The sequence below is a fragment of the Lynx rufus genome, unplaced genomic scaffold (assembly GCF_022079265.1).
Source record: "Lynx rufus isolate CCGP_SWC_20201006 ecotype Redwood Valley unplaced genomic scaffold, mLynRuf1.p SCAF_5, whole genome shotgun sequence".
Taxonomy (NCBI): domain Eukaryota; kingdom Metazoa; phylum Chordata; class Mammalia; order Carnivora; family Felidae; genus Lynx; species Lynx rufus.
Window position 1 is genome coordinate 87,568,602 of NW_025814867.1, and position 19,773 is coordinate 87,588,374.

The 19,773-nt window shown below is 36.3% G+C and overlaps 1 protein-coding gene across 5 annotated transcripts in view; it reads left to right on the forward strand.

Moving 5' to 3' along the window:
* LRCH3 (leucine rich repeats and calponin homology domain containing 3) overlaps window positions 1–19,773 on the forward strand; it is a 122,019-nt gene that overhangs the window by 79,028 nt on the left and 23,218 nt on the right. For 2 of the 5 annotated variants that reach the window (XM_047099342.1, XM_047099341.1), the window contains exons 10-15: window positions 1,459–1,535; window positions 6,795–6,846; window positions 7,262–7,411; window positions 10,785–10,835; window positions 12,331–12,384; window positions 16,636–16,707. In XM_047099342.1, coding sequence (XP_046955298.1) covers window positions 1,459–1,535; window positions 6,795–6,846; window positions 7,262–7,411; window positions 10,785–10,835; window positions 12,331–12,384; window positions 16,636–16,707 — 456 coding nt within the window. The remainder of the gene's footprint in view (window positions 1–1,458; window positions 1,536–6,794; window positions 6,847–7,261; window positions 7,412–10,784; window positions 10,836–12,330; window positions 12,385–16,635; window positions 16,708–19,773) is intronic. The other 3 variants (XM_047099338.1, XM_047099339.1, XM_047099340.1) reach the window with 3 other exon arrangements.

Sequence of the window (19,773 nt, forward strand, 5' to 3'; positions counted from 1 at the left end):
TGAAGTCGGACGCTCAACCGACTGCGCCACCCAGGCGCCCCGAAGCAGCATTATTTTAGATGGTTTAACAGCCAGTGAAGAAGTATTTTTTATATTCTTGAATACTATAGGAAAAAAGAGTTGTTAAAAAAAAACGAATCTATATGAGATTTTAAATACTCTGCTATTGTTTAATTTTGTTATAATACCTCTCACAAATATAGAGGTATTATGATAAAATAAAGTATAGCTTATATTTACAGGGTATGACATTTTCAAAATGAAACCAATGGCACATTCATTTTATCATGAAAATTTCATGTGCCTCCTACAATAATTGCAGATAATTGCAGTATTGTAAAACCAGAGTGTTAAGTCACTGATGTTAACATAATAGGAGAGATTTTTGTTTATTTTAAAAACCAATGTTCACTGAAATTAGAAGAATTATTCTTTGATCAGGGTTCTAGAATTATATCTCATTTTGTATGATCCTCAGGCCTAAACTTTAAGGGAGTCTGCTTTAGCCTTTTGCAGTAATTCATCAAAGATTTTCTAATTCTATGTGATGTGCCCATTTCTGGGAGATAGACTATAAATAATTTTACATTTGATTTTCAGATACCGTTTTTGGATAAGGTGGTTTTCTTTCCCTTTAAGAATACCCACTTTAATGATTATTTTTGGTGTTGAAATAAGATTGTATTGCTTCTATAGATTCTTATTTGACAGAATACATGTTGTGATAACCTATAAGCCTTTACCTTTGATTTATAATTTTATTGTTCAGTATGTGGTCCATATCACTGAGTCCAGTTTAATTTTTCTCAGTGATGTTTTTTTTGAAATGACCTTTACCCTTTAGTTTATAAATAAATTAAGTTGCCAATGTTTTTCTTTTAGTTAACACCATATCTTACCATAAAGAGAAGTTACTTTTTGCTTTATCTTAATATTCCACCAATATCCGCAGGACTATTTGTATGACTAAACATAAGTAACAATTTGTGATGATGAAGTAAAGAAATGGAATCTGCCCAGTGAACTCCCCCTTACCAGAAATATTGAGAGAGGCTGAGCACAGGTTAGTGTAGTGCAGGTTGAAATTCCTGTTCTGAATGGAAATTTGTCTGAGGTGACACCTAAGATCTTCTCAAGTTCGAACACCTTACTAAATATTACTCTATGGTCAGTGAGTATTACTGTATGGTCAGTGTAATTTACATAATACAGGGAGAAGGAAACCCACTTTTTTAAGAATAAGTGTTTTTGGGCTATACATAGTGTTTTGTTAACCAAAGCAGTAACACAGCTTATAATGAATGCTTTTAAACGTAAAAATTTACATTTGAAGATTTTGTTGAACTATTTTTTAGTGTAATATACAGATCTTTAAATGCCAAGTCATCTGTGAACTATGTAGTCACCGTGTTGTGGATACATATGTTAAATTGATTTATTTCTGCTCTTTTGGCCTAGGGTTCACCCATAAAGCCAGTACCTCTGAGGGAGTTTCAAAAAACAGAAGACATGAGAAGATATTCACATCAAAACAGGTTTGAAAAAAACAGTTCTCTTCAATTGTTTCTGTCTTTAAAACTCATCAGTGAGAGCATGAAATGATTTTGGTTTTGTGCAGATTTGTGTATGATGAAGATACTTAGATACTGTGTGTTTTAGAAACCATGTATTTAGAGCCGAGTGACAGTGTGCTTTTTGTTCATGCAATAGAAAAAGAAGTAAAATTGATTTATTGATTCTAAATTCAGACTGCCTAAACCATTACTTGTACAATTATTTGGTTTGAAGGTACTTAAAAGCAGGGAGATTTTGTGGTGATGTCTGGATTTATGCACTAAGAGGGCTAAATGAATTTCAGGAGTCCTGAAAAAATTTTTTGCCTTAAACTTTTGGCTAGAAACAGGGAGCTAGACGGAGACAGCAATATGTATCCTCATTATATCTCAATTGAGATGATCGTTTCACTACGCTTAGTGCCTCACAGAATATTTCTAAAATTAACTTGACTGCTTAGAGCACTGCTGCTTATTCTTGAATTCCAAAGTTTCTTGCCAGACACTGTATCACAGTAGTTGAAAAATTCACAGCCTTTGGGTCTTTGCTTCCTCTATTTTGTATGAAGTTTTTTGTTTTTTTTTTTAACCACTTTGTGTTTGCTTGGGTTTTTTTGTAATTTTTTTATTTTTGAGAGAGAGAGAGAGAGAGAGACTGCAAGCCAGGGAGAGGGGCAGAGGGAGAGAAAGAGAGAGAGAGAGAGACAGACTGACAGAGAGACACACACAAAGAGAAAGAGAATCCCAAGCAGATTCCACACTCAGCTCAAAGCCCGATGTGGGGCTCAATCCCACAAACTGTGAGATTATGACCTGAGCCAAAATCAAGACTCAGACGCTTAACCATCCAGGCACCCCTGTATGAAGTCTTAAAGTAGTAAACTTGACATACTTGTTCTTAAACAACAGTAAATCTCCTTTATGGAAAGTGTCATACTTAGTTCTTTACTTATACTTGATAGGATGTTAAAGTTGTTTTGGGAACTGAGATATAGATGGATAGAAAATATGGGAGAATAGTGAAAGAAAGAAATCTCATAATTGGCCTTTTATAGTCTCATAGGTGTTAGTTCATGGGGACTTTGTTAAATTTCATATCTTTTTTTTTTTAATGTTTATTTATTTATTTTGAGAGAGAGAGAGCGAGCGAGCGTTGAGTGCAGAGTCTGACATAGGTCTTGATCTCACCAACCGTGAGATCTTGGCCTGAGCCAAAATCAGGAGTCAGACGCTTAACTGACTGAGCCACGCAGGTGCCCCTAAATTTCAAATCTTTGAAATTGAAATTTATCTCCGAAAGGCTTTTTATTTGCCTTGTGTCCTTATATTGAGGGTGTGGTCTTTTGAGATTTCAGTTTCACATGGGGGTATCCTATTGTGTTTTTCCACTTTGATCGGGCCCACACTCCTGTCCTTCTTACCTCCTGCATCTATCATAAAGAAGGCTCAAGATCTCTGGAATTTAGTAGAAGCCCTCAAGGTGAAAGCCAGCTTTTTTTTTTTTTTCTCAGTTTCATTATGTATTAGTTTTTTAATGTTTATGCAACAAATTACCACAAATTTAGCAGCCTAAAATGTAGTAACTCAGTTCTGTGGAATAGCAGTCTGGGTAGGCTTGCCTTCATTCTCCACTTAGGGTCTGGCAAGCCAAAGCCAATGTACTGGGTGGCCTAGATTCTTACCTGGAGACACTGGGGGAGAACCCACTTGCAGGCTCATCCAGGTTGTTGGCAGAATTCAGTTCTGTCTAGTAATAAGACTGAGGTCCCTGTTGCTTTGCTGGCTATCACTGGGACTCAGTTTTAGCTCCTGGAGTCTACCCAAGGTCCTTGATCCACAGCTCCCTCCATCTTCAAGTCAGCTTTGGCAAGCTGTTTTGAATCTATTTCTTATCACATTTTGAATCTCTTTGATTTCCCTTTTTGTCACATCCCACAAACTTTCCTGCCTTCTTTTTTTTTTTTCCAGTTTTATTGAGAAATAATTGACATATGTCACTGTATATAAGCTGTACAGAGTGATGGTTTGATTTACATATATTGTGAAATGATTACAGTAGGTTTAGTTAATAGCTATCATCTCATAGATACAATAAAAAATAATTTGTTTTCACCTTGTGATGAGAACTCTTAGGGTTTACTCTCTTAACAACTGTCGTATGTATCAGCAGCAGGGCTAACTGTAGTCATTATGTTGTATGTTACATCCCTAATTACTTATTTGTCTTATAGCTGGCAGTTTGTAGCTTTGACTACCTCCCTCCAATGCCCCTCCCTCAGCCCTGCTCTCTTGTGCTTTTAAGGTTCCTGTGATTACATTACTCCCACTTGGATAATCTTTCCATTTTAAGGTCAACCAGTTAGTACCCTTAATTTCATTTGCAGAGTCCTTTTTGACTTGTAACATATTTACTGGAGTAACACCAGGGGTGGAGATCATAGGAGCCAAAAATCTGTCTACTAAACCTTAACCCAGAGTTCCTGTTTTTACTACTTTTTAGAAATTTTTGCTCTGCCAGTACTGAGGGATTCTTCGCTTACCTGAGCCTGTGCTTTCAGACCTAGTAGTTTTCCATTTATATTCACAGCCATCCACTAGCAAGTGACAAACCCTGGATTCGAACTCGGTCACAACTAATTCTAAAGTTCATGCCTTTAACTACGATACCATGTTGCTACTCCCAGACTCACTTGTGTCTCATTCTTTATTGGTTATATCCCAGCTAAATCTTACCCCACCAGCCCACTTTTCTCTAAACTTTTGACTAAGAATGTACTGACTAGGAGTGATAAAGGTTGGGAAAGATTAGTAAAAATTGAAGGAAGTTTTTTGCCCAGCTTCAGTTTTATTTTAAACCTTGCCTAAGGGAGTTATTGAGTAATTTATTCTGTACCTTTAAAAAATTATGGGGCACCTAGGTGGTCCAGTTGGTTAAGCGTCAGACTTCAACTCAGGTCATGATCTCGCGGTTCGCAGGTTGGAGACCCATGTTGGGCTCTGTGCTGACAGCTCAGAGCCTGGAGCCTGCTTCAGATCCTGCGTCTCCTTCTCTCTCTGCTCCTCCCTTGCTCGCACTCTGTCTCTCTCTCTCTCTCATAAATAAATAAACATTAAAAAAAATTTTTTTTAATTATAATTTATTCTGTCAAAACTTTTTTAGGGGTATTTTAATTATTTTAATAAAGTAAGAAATATGGCCAGACTCTTGAGGTTATATAAAACAATTTTTTTTCAAAACATTTTTTTATGCATTAAAATTAAAAAAAAGAATTTTGTGAATTATTCAAAGATTTGGAACCAACATAAGAAAAGAAATGTGGAAAGAAAGAGAACAGTAGTGTGACTTAAATTTTGCTTTTTTACATATTATATTTTTTAGTTTAGGAAAGTTTAGGGTAAGCCAGTGTTTCTCAATAAGTTGTAGTGGATATTTGAAAAATGTGTTTATTTGTTGGGACTTGGTTGCCAAAGGTGTTACTGGCATTAAGACTAAACTACCTGTAATGTACAGGACAATCTCGTATAACAGAAAATTTATCCAAAATGTTGTGACACTGCTATTGAGAAATATACTCATAGATGAAAAGGTCAGACGTACAAATGAAGCAGCGTGGTGGCACCAAGGAGCACCCAAGCCATGAGGGGCCCATATTAGCACCTGGTGATCAGCTTGAGGGAGCTGTCAGTTCTCAAACGCCTTCTTCGCTACCACTTTTATTCTCTCATATGCCATGCTTCATGCTCTGCCACCATCTTTAACTTTCACAGCTTAGTTTTGGCCATTGCAGGTATAGTATCAGCCACTAATCTCCAAGTCAGGTGGCTTGAATTCTCATCCAGGCTCTGCCTACAGTAACCATCACTAAACCTCTGAGGGCCTCAGATTTCTCCTTTGTAAAGTTAGTGGTTTGGACTCCATGATTTCTCAGGCCTCTCCAGTTCTCATAGGCTGCGTACCTAGAAGATGAGAGAGCAAACTACCATCAAGTCAGAGATAAGAATTCAAATCAGATAGATAAGGACTACTGGCTGCATCACCTTGGAAAAGTTACTTAACTTCCATTTCTCAGCTTCCCAAATATAGAGTGAAGATTCTAATAGTTCTTACTCCATAAGATTGCATGAGGAGTAATTGAGAAACACTATGCATAAAGTACTTCACAGGGCATATGTAGGGCATGGTAGGAGCTCAAGGATTGTTCGTTTCTATGTTTGCATCTGAAAAATATTGTACAAAAAAAATGACACGAATCATAAAACTACTAGAGCTTTGAGGGATTTGGGGGACTTTTTTTTTTTTTTTCTTATCTTGCCTTGTAACACACCGATCGAATGCATTAAAATCAACCTGACGGGCGAGTAATCATAGTTTAAACTTTTAGGTGCTAAATGTCAAAAAGCGACTTATTCCCAACATTGTTAGTTCAGAGACACAAATGAGTAGCAGACACTTGAAACACTAAATCCAATTCAGGAAAAAAGATAAACACCAAATTGTAAGATTTAGCATTGGTAGAGGCACCCGGCTGGCTCAGTTGGTAGAACATGCAATTCCTGATCTCAGGGTTGTGAGTTTTGAGCCCCACTTTGGGTATAGAAATTACTTAAAAATAAATAAATAAATAAAATCCTTGAAAAAAAGATTTAGCACTGATAAAACTGAGAAGCAACTTTTACTGTTTGTTTTTTTTTTAAGCAACAAATCAGGTTTCGTCTTTTTCTTAAAAATAAAAATCAACAGAATCTTTACTTTTGTTATTAAAATTGCTACCTCGGTTGAAGATGGGAGGAGGAGCGCAGGTACAGTGGCCAGGTTCTGCCATATTCCAGATTTTGGTTGATAAAATAACTTTGTATATAAAACGATCTCTATTTACATGTATCTTGTTTCAGCCATGGTAATGAAAAAGATAATAGTTATGTATGCTCTTAAGAAATGATGCTATTTGAAAAGTGATCTCAAATGTCTGGTCAGCACTGGCTGACATAGATTGTTGTTGACTCTCTGTAGCTTGATCAGTGATATCATCACATGAAATGTGAGTTGGCGACATCAGGTATTCCTGTAGCTTAATTTAATGACTTGGGCTCAGGTTTACAAAATGCAGTCAGTCTTTCATTGCTGACCAGTTTGCCTATTGATTAATAGAAAGCTACATTAACAATAAAATTTTACTTGTCTTTTATATACTGCCTGCCTTACCAAAGAATTTTCTTTCCTTTTTTTCTTTTTTGGGTCAGGGTTTCATCTGAGCCATCTTCTCTCATGTCACTGTCACCAAGTCACAGTCAGGTAAATTTGTTGTTGTTGTTGTTGTTTTTCTGTTTTAGTTTTGATTTTTTTTAAACTAAAATGATTTTCTATTTTTATAATGCTTAAATTACCATTAATTGCCAGACATCTGTAAACTTTACTACCTGTCGCCTGTAAAATACAGTTAATGTAACATGTGAACCTGATACTTGGCTAACGGTGCTTTTAGACCCTAGACAGAAAATAAATCTTTACTGACATGATGGCTTTATAGTGCAAATAAGAGCACAGTGTGAAAAGATGGGAGATGATTAGCAGTACACACATTTAAAGAAATGTTAGGTGACTGCAAAGTAGAAATTGCTTGAGTAAGTAGTAGTTCCCTAAATTGATTAAGAATATTGATAAGTTAACCTTTAGCCCCACTTGCACATGCAAAATACTTTTGTTCCAGTTATCACATGCAGACTTGGAAATTCTTCGGAGAAGAGAACAATTAGTAGAGCGTACTCGGAGAGAGGCACAGCTTGCGGCCCTACAGTATGAGGAAGAGAAAATAAGGACCAAGCAAATTCAAAGAGATGCTGTCCTGGACTTTGTCAAGGTGAAATTTTGTCAAATTTCATTGAAATTCCTAAAGAGTTTTAGAAGTAAGTGCTTATTTGTTTTGCTGAGGCTGTCAGTGTTTGTCTTAATTAAAGTGTCAACATTCTTTTTTCTCACTGTAAGGAATCTTGAGTATATAGCATAACTGTCTCCTGCTTGTGATTAGATGAATTGTCCTCCTGTAGGGTAGGCTGAGAAGTGATCATCTTGTACTTGAGACAGTAGTCTCTTCTTCTTAATTAGCAATCTATCTTTAGACATCTCACTTTACTCTCCACCTGCCATGTCTTCAGTCTGTTAATAAAGATTGATAAGATCACGAAAGTGCCAGTGCCATGTAAACCTTAAAGTGCCATGCAGATGTGAACTATTGTTATCTGAGCCCATCTGACTTCCTCACTCTGGTGAGCACCAAAACTGTGTGAGGGTCACAGGCTTAATACTTTAGAATCATCTTTGATTCTTTCCTTTCTGTTCTCTCCACACCTACTCGGGTAGCAACCCCTGTTAATACTTTTTCTTTCTTTTTTTGTTTTTTAAAAGTTTGCAGCCTCTACAATTCATCTAAACCTGGTTCTTTTTTTTTTTTTTTTTTTTTTTTTTTGCCTGTATCATTTAAAGTCTTTTTGTTTGGAAGTCACCTTGGATTTTTCTCTTCATAATAGTGATTTCTATTTTTGTTTGTTCGATATCTGTCTCTTCCATTTACCTGTAAATACCATGAAGACCGGGAGTGTATCTGTCTTGTTTATTTGCCGCTCCATCCCTAGATGTTAGCAGGTGTCAGCCCATAGTAAAGCTCAGTAAACATTTGTTAAAGGAATGATTGAATGAATGAATCATTCTTGGCCTCCAAAAGCTTTCTCTCTTGTGTTTCAACTAGCCAAAGACCATTTTCTTTAAGTATTGTACACATGATAAAATTCTCTTTTTTTCAAATGTATCAAGCCCATGATGATGATCTCTAAAGCTCAGAGAGGATGACAGTTTGCCTACGTTAAATACTCACCTAGATAGTGGCAGAGCAAGGGTTCTCAAGACAGGCTGAACAGAAAATGGAAGTAAGGTTGACCAAAAATGAAAAGTTTCTTTAAAGAAAAAAGAAGGCTGGCTCCAAACCCTCATCTGTGATCAGAATGCTATACTGACTGTCAGTAAATAATGATGGCTGACACATACTATATCCTAAGCACTATTCTGTGCATTCTACATGAACTCATTTATCATTTAACTTGCCTTCTGTAGACATCGCATAGCTAGTAAGAGATAATCACATTGTAGACAGTTTTGATTAAATGTCAAATAAGAGTTTGATCTTGATCTGTTAGGTAGAAGAGAACAGTTGTAAGTTCTTAAGCAGGAGAAAAACATGAGAGGAAAGATACTTCCTAAAAACTAATCTGCTTGTGTTTGAATCTGTTAGAAAGAGATGAGGAAAATGAAATAGTAATTGCAAGTCAGACTAGGGTGCAGAATGAAGGCATAACACCAGAAGATTTCTGAGGTTCCTAAGGAGAGGCAGTGTTACACAATGGTAAGAGCCCAGATATTTCTGAGGGCACTTGGGTGGCTCAGTCGGTTAAGCGTCTGACTCTTGATTTCAGCTCAGGTCATGCTCTCAGCGGTTCATGCATTTGAGCCCCACGTCAGGTTCTGTGCACTGACAGTGCAGAGCCTGCTTGAGATTCTCTCCCTCTCTCCCTCCCCCTTCTTCTCCCCTGCTCGCTCTCTCTCTCTCTCTCTCTCTCTCTCGAAAATAAGTAAATAGGGGCAGCCTGGATGGTTCAGTCAGTTAAGCATCCAACTCTTGGATTTTGGCTCAGGTCATGATCTCACAGTTCATGAGTTTGAGCCCCACATTGGGTTCTACACTGATGGTGTGGAGCTTGCTTGGGATTCTGTCTCTCCTCCTCTCTGCCCCTCGCCTGCTGTGCTCACTCTCTCTCTCTCTCTCTCTCTCTCTCAAAATAAATAAACCTAAAAAAATCTAAAAAAATAAGTAAATAAACTTAAAAAAAGAATCAGAAATATGAATTTGAATCCAGCTTTGCTACTCATTATGTGCTTGGCTTTGGGAAAGTTACTGAATCATACTGTGCCTTTAGTTTCCTCATAGGTGTAGTATTTAACTATTAAATATTAACTATTTCAGAATTCTTATAGGTGCACCTAGTACTTCTACTAGTGTGCTGAGTGCTGTGCCCCCTACCACCACAATGGATTTTATAAATTAGAGATTTTAAGAGAGGCATTATTATGTTTTATACATAGATGTAGTGAGTGTTGAATAAATCATTGAAGAGGAGTAGGAAAATAAAGGAGATCCCAAAGCAAGATTTTGAGGCTAAAACAAGAGTTTGAAAAGGAGTCTAGTTTTGTGGAAAGAATGTAGGATTTGGAGTCAGAAGATGTAGGGGCAAATCTCATTTATGCTACTTACAAATTTATGGACTTTGCACATGTCATATAACTTCTTTTGTCCCCAGTTCTTTTGTCTTTAAATGAATATGATTATGGGGGTGCCTGGGTGGCTCAGTCAGTTAAGCGTCCGACTTCAGCTCAGGTCATGATCTCACAGTTTATGAGTTCAAGCCTCACAATGGGCTCTGTGCTCACAGCTCAGAGCCTGGAGCCTGCTTCCGATTCTGTGTCTCCACCTCTCTCTCTCTGTCCCTCTCCTGCTCTCTCTCTCTGTCTCAAAAATAAATAAACATTTAAAAATTTTTAAAAAGAATATGATTATGATGTTTGTGTATCTTAGAGGTAAAAAGAATCACTTGAGATAATGTATATAAGAATACATTGTAAAACACTGACTATACAGGTGGTATAATTATTATTTGACATAGTAATAGAAATTAGCAAATTGGGGAAAAGAGCCAGTTAATCTGGGAATTTATGGGTTTGTTTTTGAACATGTTGAACATGAGCTGACCATGGGTTTCCAAATAGAGAGTTTCCACAGGCAGTTGAAAACGCAAACCTGAAAATTGGCCGATGAGAGAAAGCTAAAGGTGTTAGCACTAGAGAAAGAGAGAATGAGTTCATTGAGAGAATATAGTGAGAGATCACTATTCTGATTGGGACTATGTTTGTTTGCATGTACATATAAAAAACATGCTTTTTGTATTTTTGTAGATGCTTATAGACATATGAAATACTGTCTGTTAGTTTATTGATCTTCCTTGTTTAAATTGTAAACTGTTTAAGGGAAAGGGTGACATCTTCCGACCAGTAAATCTGGCAAAGTGCTGCACACAAGAGAGACAGAAATTAATGTGGGTGATTATTTTGGTAAATAGAATTTATCATTTCCAGTGTTCCAGATTCTAACCAACTTCCCTCTTTTGGGGGGTCTTGGGGATATATAGCACAAAGCATCACAAAGTCCACAAAAACAGCAATCCCCCTTAGATGGTGAGGTAAGTCTATATAACCACCTTTCCTTTGGAATTTTTTTATTACAATGGAAATGAAATGTTTGCATGTGATTATCATGTGTTTTCAGTGATCAAAATATTGCCATTTTCCTTTTCTCCTCACAAAATTCTACTTACTCAGGAGAAGAAGACACGTGCCAGGGAGTTTATCCAAGTTTATAGATCAAGGATTTTTTAGTCAATACGAATCCATCTGGAGGTTATTTCTTTCTTTCTTCCATCCCCACCAGAAGTATCTTCTCCTTCATCCATTTTCAAACCATACTGTGTAGTGAGAAGTAGTCCTGGGAGCTCTATCTGGCATGGTGTTGGTATTGAACAAAAAGATACCACATACATCTCAGCTCCAGGGCTCATTTCCTGAGTGTGTGTGTTGTTGATTACACGGTGTACACAGTAGTTTTATAATATTAAATAGTACATTTTCATTACAAGTTAACATGTAAAATTAATTGCTTAACCTTTTTTAAAATATACCTATTTTGATCTGTTAAAATGAAACTTATTAAATAAGTATTTGTATTGTAGTCGGTTTTTAAAGCCATTTTTCTTTATATTTTGCCTTCTCATGTTTTCAGTTTATGATCACCGCTTCCTTAAAAATGCTTAAAGGCATTGTTTCATGTGAATTTTGAATCTGTTTTCTGTAAAATAAATTACGTGAAAACCTAACACACAGGGTTTGACAAGCATTAAGTTTCACCATAGAGTTTTTAAAGCACAAGTGATTCTGGAATGTAAAATGCATTGTTTGAAATGTTTTAAATGATCCATTATAAGGTTTTTTTTTCCTTATTGACTAGACATACGATTACTACTTCTTGTTTATCTCAGAATTTAGGCCTTGTTCTTATACCTGAAAGATTCACTCAGCCTTTTCAGTCATCTTTTGTTCACATGGTAATAATAAAGGAACAAACCTTTGACAAAGTTTGATAAGTTAATAACCTCTTCTTTTCTTACCCCCAATTTCCTTCTTAATGGTCATTCTGGAGAAATTCATTATTTAAAAATTAAAGCTTCTCAGGAAAATATGGTGTGCAATTTTTAAATTTCTAGTTGTCCTCTTGTCTGAGAAAGGTAATGAAGAGATGCATAGACTAGAAATCATGACTCTTGGGTTTATTGTTTTAATTTGTGACTGACTCATTAAATGACCACAAATTCTTTGTTACTGCTATGCCTATACTTCAGCTTTTTCTTCCGTGAATAGAGAATAATCCCTGTTCCCTCCTTGCTTTAGTCAGTTTTTAAGCAATCAGATCATATTTGGAATTAAGCTGTTTGGAAGAAAATCATTACTCAGAATCAATTTATTAGCTTTTATGATACATGAATTCAAAATGTTTGTGAATGCAATCCTATATGTTAGCATCTTCATTATGTCTTAATATACCTCTTTGCTTGTGTTATTTGTGAAATATGTCACGTGTGTGCATCGTTTTTGACACTGCTTCCTTTCTCTCTGCCTCTCCAGTGTCCCTTCCCATCCAGAAGGTCTCAGCACACTGATGATAGTGCCTTGTTAGTGGTAAGAGCCTTGCACAAAACGGAGTTATATATTGTTATATCTAGAGTTTGGAGAATAGTAATTACACTTTTCATTCAGAAATTATCTACGTACCATAAAACATGATGAGCGTCATTACTAAATACTTTATAAATAGCTAGAACTGTTTCCCTGCTTTACTGTTCATGACTTACCAGCGTTCCAGTGTTCTGCAGCTATGATTCAAATACCTTTGTTAGTGTTTCCAAAAGGAAAACATTCACACTGCAAACCACATTGGCTTTGGATGTGGGTTGGGAGGAGAGGGCACATTACTTTTTTAGATGTCATTTCTAATTCTAGGTGCGCTTACTTTATTAATCATTAATTTGGCTCATGAGTCACCTGTGTGTTAAATGGATTTCCTTCCTGCATGACACTAATTACACAACTGTATATTTGCCATCCTATTTTATTGTCTATTTTAAGCTACTGAAAATCCCAAACTTTTCAAAAATACTTACATCTCAAGATTATCCCTCTATGCCCATTTTTTAAACTTTGGGAAACATTAACTCGGAATGTTATCTACTGATCGTTTTTTAACACCAGTTTACTTTTATTTCCTGTTTCTTCAGCAGAAAATGAGTATAACATAAGAGCAGTATTGAAAAATCTTACTTTTGTCAGCCTTGCAAGAGAATTCTAACATTCACATAATTGCTTTCCCCATCATGTTTTATGATATTTTTTATAGTAGTATTGAAAACTAGCAGTTCAAAAGTCTGTGTGTAGCAATTCCTGTCTCATGTGCTGGTAACTGCCGCCCTTGTACATACTCCTGGGTGAAGTGCATACTTCAGCAGGAGGCCCTTCTTACCTAAACGTCCATTGTCAAAATTTCTGTATGTTCTGCAGTTATCATTTCCTTTGAGATGGATAAAGCACATTTTAACTGGGCAGTCTTACAGGTAAATAAAACCACCACCTTCTGGAGTTTTTGTGGAAATTAATTGATATGAGAAGCAAATGATTTAAATTAATGGAAAAAAATACTGAGAGCCTGTGATGATCCAGATACTTTACCAGAATTATCTCATTTATTCCTCACAGCGATCTTAAAAGTTAAGGTTAAACTGATCACCATCTTACAAATGATTACCGAGGCACAGATATTTTGTCCAGAATGAGATTTGTCCGAGGTCACATAGCTAGTAAGTGCAAGATTGGGTTCAAATCCAGATCTGGCTGACTTGAGAACCTACTATTTATTAAGCACCATGGTGTATTGCCTCTCACACTATAATGGAAAGCATTTTAGGAGACTGAAGATGAGATTTAATAATGTATAGGAAGTGACATAAGTCTGAGTGGCCACACTTCTTTGTCAAGGAAAAAGTGGAATTTGGAAAAACAGATCCCCTTGGTGTGAAATTTGAAATGGCTTTCAGCCATTTTCAAAACACATACCCTTGTATTTTACTTATCAATATTCATGTTTGACCTAAATGAGATGGCCTTTAAAAGGACAGTGTCTCACATATTTTTGTATGCCAAATAGTATCCAACACTTTGCAGAAAGAGTCGTATTTTTAAATCATACCTCTGCTTTCCTCAAGACTTCTCTTCAGTAGCTTCATATGGTAGAATAAAGTCCTTCTTAACACAGCCTGCAAGCCCCTGCATACTCTCTCATCTCTGGGCTCAGGGCTCATTCTGCACCAGCATTTTTTCAGCTTTTCAAATACAGCAAGCCTGTTTGTACCTCACAACCTTTTGCACATGCTGTTTCCCTCAGCATGGAATGCCTCTCCCTCCCTGTATATACTCCTTGGTTAATTTCTACTCATCTATCAGGTATCTGCTTAAATGTTAGATCTTTAAAAATGACTCTTCTGCAGCCTACAACCCCCAAATCAAATTTGTCTCCACTGTTATTTTTTCTCTTCATAGTTCATTTAGGTGGATGTTTATTGTTTTAGGTCTCTTCCCTATTAGACTACCAGACTCTAAACTTCATGGGCACAGGGATAATCTCTGTTGCATTTACCTATGTATACTCAGTTCCTGTCATCGTTCCTGGATATATTAAGTGCTCAATAAATATTTCCTGAATGAACACATAAATGCTATGCATCTGAAATTGCTCATTAAATTGTTTCATGATGAAAAGGTCTGATGATGTATAGCAAGGTGTACATGTTGGATTTCATTTAAAGACCTTGAAATACAAGATCTGAAATAAGTATTAGTGATGTTTAATATCCATGACACTAACATGCTCTTAGGGCTGCCCTCCAGGCTTCTGTTGTTTTCATCTATATCCAATCCGCATCTGTATCTCATCTCTAGAAACTAGAGAGTATCTAGGCTCATTTCGCATCCTCTTCTTTTCCACTTTTTTTGTCCTCCTTTGCCAAAATAGTGGCTTTTAGCCTCTTTATGTTTGAGACTGACAGTAATTTCTGTACATTTGGTTATAAGGAGGCCCAGGAAAACTGAAGAGGTGACGATATGACTGTTGTCACAATCTTGTTCTTTGGTATATTTCCTTTGATAGATTAGGTTACAATGTTACTTTAAAAAAAAATTTTTCCCCACCCTCCCCAAAAAGAAACATTGCTATCTATCAACTGTCATTAAAAATTGTTGTATTCATTTTATTGATCATCTACACACGTTTTTCTAAACACCCACATGTGCTTAATAAGGTCATTTGTTCCATGATTCACGTATTTGTGATCCTAGTTTAAATTTTTAAAAGTTATTTAACATATTAAGATTTCAATATATTTAAGACTGACTGGCATTTTGTTGTTGTAATAGGTCCAATCTTATCCAGTGCCCTTTGTGATGAAAGTCCTGTCTTCTCTGATTTCCACTCTTTACCAAATTAAAGAATTGTCATGTTTTGGGTTTTATCTGTAATCATAATTCTGTACAATAGATTCTAACACTTACTGTCTCTAATTATACCTTTAATATACTTGACAGATACATCTAATATTTCTAGTTGTATGTAGGTTGGTGAAAGGATAAAGGATTCAAAGAAAAGGAAAATTCCTCTTACACTCATGTAGGTCATTTGGACATAGAGGCAGAAATGAAATGCTGGTTCATCTGCAAGGCATGACACAGAATCCTCATTCCTCTGTTTTTTCACATCAGAGCTGGTATATGGAATTATAATAACTCTAATTTGGATCAGTGTTGAAAAAATAGTGTCTTTACTCATGCCAGTTCTGCTCAGTTAAAATGAGCTCTTTGACTGGATTTGTTTCCCCATAAGAGGAATAGCACAAGTCTTGGTAGTTTCTAAGGCAATTTTGCTCAACAATTTTGATGTTCTTAGTTTTAGTTCTATTTAAAATCACTTTTAATAAATCATGCCTGCCCTTTTTTTGGTTGTCAAACTATCATTTATCAAAATATTTTCCTTTGTAGTTCTTAACTAGCTGAACATTCCACTGTTCCACTGTTGATGTCATCTATGATGTCATGAGGGTGGTGGCCATCAACATTGCAGCCCACAGATTGAGCAGTCCCCAGGATCTCTTTATGGTTCCAGAGAGTTCTCTAGCTAAAGATCAGTGCCACATCCGTCAGGCAGCGTTGACAATCTCATAGAAAATGATGGTTCCACTGTGCTTAACGTTGTTCTGCTTTGTGTCTCTTGGTGGTTCCTTGAGAACTTTGATAATCAGGGCAGAGGCAGAAGGCACCACTTCAATATGAGCCTGTCTATTCTGAATGAATGGTCAGTTTCACTGTAATCCTGAGACCCTTCCAATCACCAGTTGCCTTGGTAATGTCATCACAAACCTTTTTGGAGACAAACCCAGGGGGCTGATCTTGGGGGCCAGGGCAAATGTGGCACTGACGTCCCCACCAGTGCACCTCAGGTGTATGGCTTTGATGTCGCTGGGGTCAAATTTAGGCACCATAATGGAGGCAGCTGGTGTTGCATGAACCTGGATTTGAGATGACCAGAGACAGTTGCACCTTGGCCTCCTCCAAGCCGAAAGCCAAAAGCCCTTTCATTTCTTGGTTAATGTGGTATGAAGTATTGAAATAGTTTGAATTATACAGATGGGAAAACTGTTTTATAAGTTAGGCGTTTTCTTCCCCCTAGTATTCCTTCTGCCCTATCAATATTTTAGTAAACCATTTGAAAGTTTGTCCATGACCTTTCCTTTTCTAATTTCATTGACCGGATCTGCCTGCCTGCCTGACATTTTGCTAACATAAATGCTGCCTTTTGTTTGTTTCTTCCCTTTCTCTTTTAAAATTTAGTCGCTGTCAGGGTTGAATCAAGTGGGCTGTGCAGCTACCCTGCCTCATTCTTCTGCCTTCATGCTTCTTAAGGTATCTCTTGTTACCGTAATACACCAGGAACTTGAAATTTTCCAATAGATTGGTCCAACAGCAGTGTGAAATCTAGGATTGCATGAAATATACATAAGCATATAAGACTATTTGAATTTAACATTAATTTTACTTGAAATTTTTGGAAGATTTACCATACTAGAAACACAGAGCCTGCATTAATTCTTTATATTGAAATTCTGTTTGATATGCTGTTCTGATTTTCCTACCAAAGGTTATTTTTTTTGTCATGAGTTATTTTACTTTGGCTGATAAATAATATAAAGTTAACTCTGTTTTCTAATGTGCATTTAAAATTATTTCAGTCCCAGTCCCCAAAAGTGTCACTGCTAAAACCTTCTTCTAGTAGAGGTCAACAAGCTATGGCCTGTACGCCACATTTTTTGGAAATAGATTTATTGGCACACAGCCACTACCATTTGTTCATATACTGTCTGTGGCTGCTTTTGAGCTTAATAACAGAGTTGGAATATGGCCTGCAACCCTGTGGTATTTTATTTTTTGAAGGCCTCTAGGAATGGTGATTCCATATTTGTTAATCATATGATATATAAGAAATTATTAATAATCTTCCCTGTTAGAAGGTTCTCCCCTTGTCTGACTTAGATCCACACCCTGTGGCTTACACTTACTTCTCTTCTTTCCAGAGTAGAGATTTTCTAGTTACGTAGCAGTCTTTAAAAAAGAATCTTTATATTTGAAAACTATTATGATGCTGCCCTTGTCTTCTCCCTAAATAAACTCTGGTTGTTTTATGTGCCTTTCCTAGTCTGTTAATCCTTTTGAGCTTTCTCAAGTTCTCTGCCTTCCATTTTGGCTCCACAGCCCCCAAGTAGAAATATAGCCCTTATTAGAGCCTATCTGGCGCTGAGCATGAAACAAGGTTTTTCACATCTTATTCTAAGCGTTGGGTTGGCTTTTCTCATTTCAGTATCCATTTTGGTAGTAGCCACTGTAATTCTCAAATGTTTCAGTTATACTCCTAAATGATAATTAATTTCCATATCTTGTATCTTTGAACATTTTTAATTCTCTGATTTACCACAATACTTTGAAATTCTTGCATCATGTTCTTCTAAGTGCTGGCCTCAACGTTGTATCATCTGTAAGCCTGATAAACCTTCTCTTTAGTCGGTATTGAAGATGCTACACATACCTGGATGACTTTTGAAAAACCTTTATAATTCTCATCTCTGTTAACTCTTTGCTAGCCTTTCTCAGCTAGGTTCCTCATTTGAATGACAACCCAGAAAATTGAGGGATTGTTCTCAAACTTCTCTCAAGGAGGGTATATTACTAGTATAGGAGATATATAGGAGAGAAGTTAATTCATTACACTCAGTGGATACCTTAGGGCATCGGGGCTTATTCTCTCCCAGAATCATAATTGAAAAGGCCAAATCTGAACGTGCCAACCCTTGTATGGTAAGTTTAACTTTCTGTCAGACCTGCTCTAGTATAAATGATTAGTTTAAAAAGACTTACTCTTATTTTTTGGCATCCTTGTTACTATACAGCTGATATATATTTATATATATTTAGCCATGGGTTTACTTCTTTTGTTGCTTAACCAGGCAAAAAAAAGTTGAGTTCCTGTCAATTTCTGTTTTTTTTGCTCCAGTTCTGCAAGAGTTCTCAAATAGAGTCAGTGGCCTCTGAGTAATTTGAACTAATAATCTTCATACCCTAGAATGCAAGTCACTTAGATTTCTAGTTTCAATAAAAGTACATTTTAAAAATCACCATTTTACAAGTTGCCTCTATTCTGGCTTTGTTTTTCTTTACACACAGCTGTGTAAAGCTGTGTACCTTTTTGATGTTTCTAGAGGTGGAGAAATTTGTTGCCATTCAGTGCAGTTTGCTTCACTTCTTCCTCCTCGTCTAATAGAGTTGTCTGTTAGCTTAATTCTTTTTTGCAATATTAAATTTCTAGCCTAACTCCTATTAGTCTTTTTAAATTAAAAAATGTATATTTTCCCTCTATGTCTGGAATAATCTCTACTGTTTATGTTTTCCTGTTTGTACCATTGACCCTTGACTAGGTCTCTGTTGGGCTAACTAGTTTTCTCCTTTCTGTCTCATATTTCTTGAAAATAAGGATATTCTTTTTTGTTTCCTTGCAAAGATATCGTTTTCGCCTCATTTTCTTGTTCTTTTTATTAGTTCTTGCCGCTCTTATTATATCTTTTTTTTGTTGCTCTTATTTTAAATTTGTTATTTAAATTTTCATTTCTTTTCAACATCCTAAACTTAGCATATTTGCATCTATAAACTTGATGAACATATCTTTTTTCACTAATGAAGATGTAATACATTGCTTCACTCAACAGCTTGGCTTACTTTATAAATTTTCAGCCAAAGAGTATCAAATCAAGGAACTGTTACCACGAAATTGTCTTCCAGATCAGTCCAAGAATCTTCTCAACAGCATGACTTCTGTGTATGTGTGTATATATGCATGAATGTTAACAAATTCCCTATCATAATTAATTTCTTCTGCCCAGCTCCCAACTAGAGAGAACAGATTTCTGAAAATATTAAAACCAAAAGGGAGAAAAAAGCATGGGAGCAGATGTATGTACCTCTGTGTTTTAAAATCATTCGGTTAGGGGCACTTGGGTGGCTCAGTCAGTTAAGTGTCTGATTGCAGCTCAGGTCATGATCTCATAGTTCACGAGTTTGAGCCCCACATCAGGCTCAGTGCTGACAGCTCAGAGCTTGGAGCCTGCTTTGGATTCTGTGTCTCCCTCTCTCTCTGCCCCTCCTCTGTTCTCTCTCTCAAAAGTAAATAGACATTAAAAAATTAAATAAAGTTATAATATGTTTAATTTATTGGGCCTAGATGTTGAGGCCTTGAATATTGTTACTCTAACCTTTCTTGATTCTACTCCCCTGCCAAGTCTTCAGTGTCTTTAACCCATCCAACCAACACTTCTTTTTAAATGAGCTTAATTACATTTCTCTTTTTTTAGATAAACTTTATACATGTTAAGCTAGCTCTTCCCCCTTTTTATATAAGTTCTCTTTGGTCAATGAAGTAAAAAT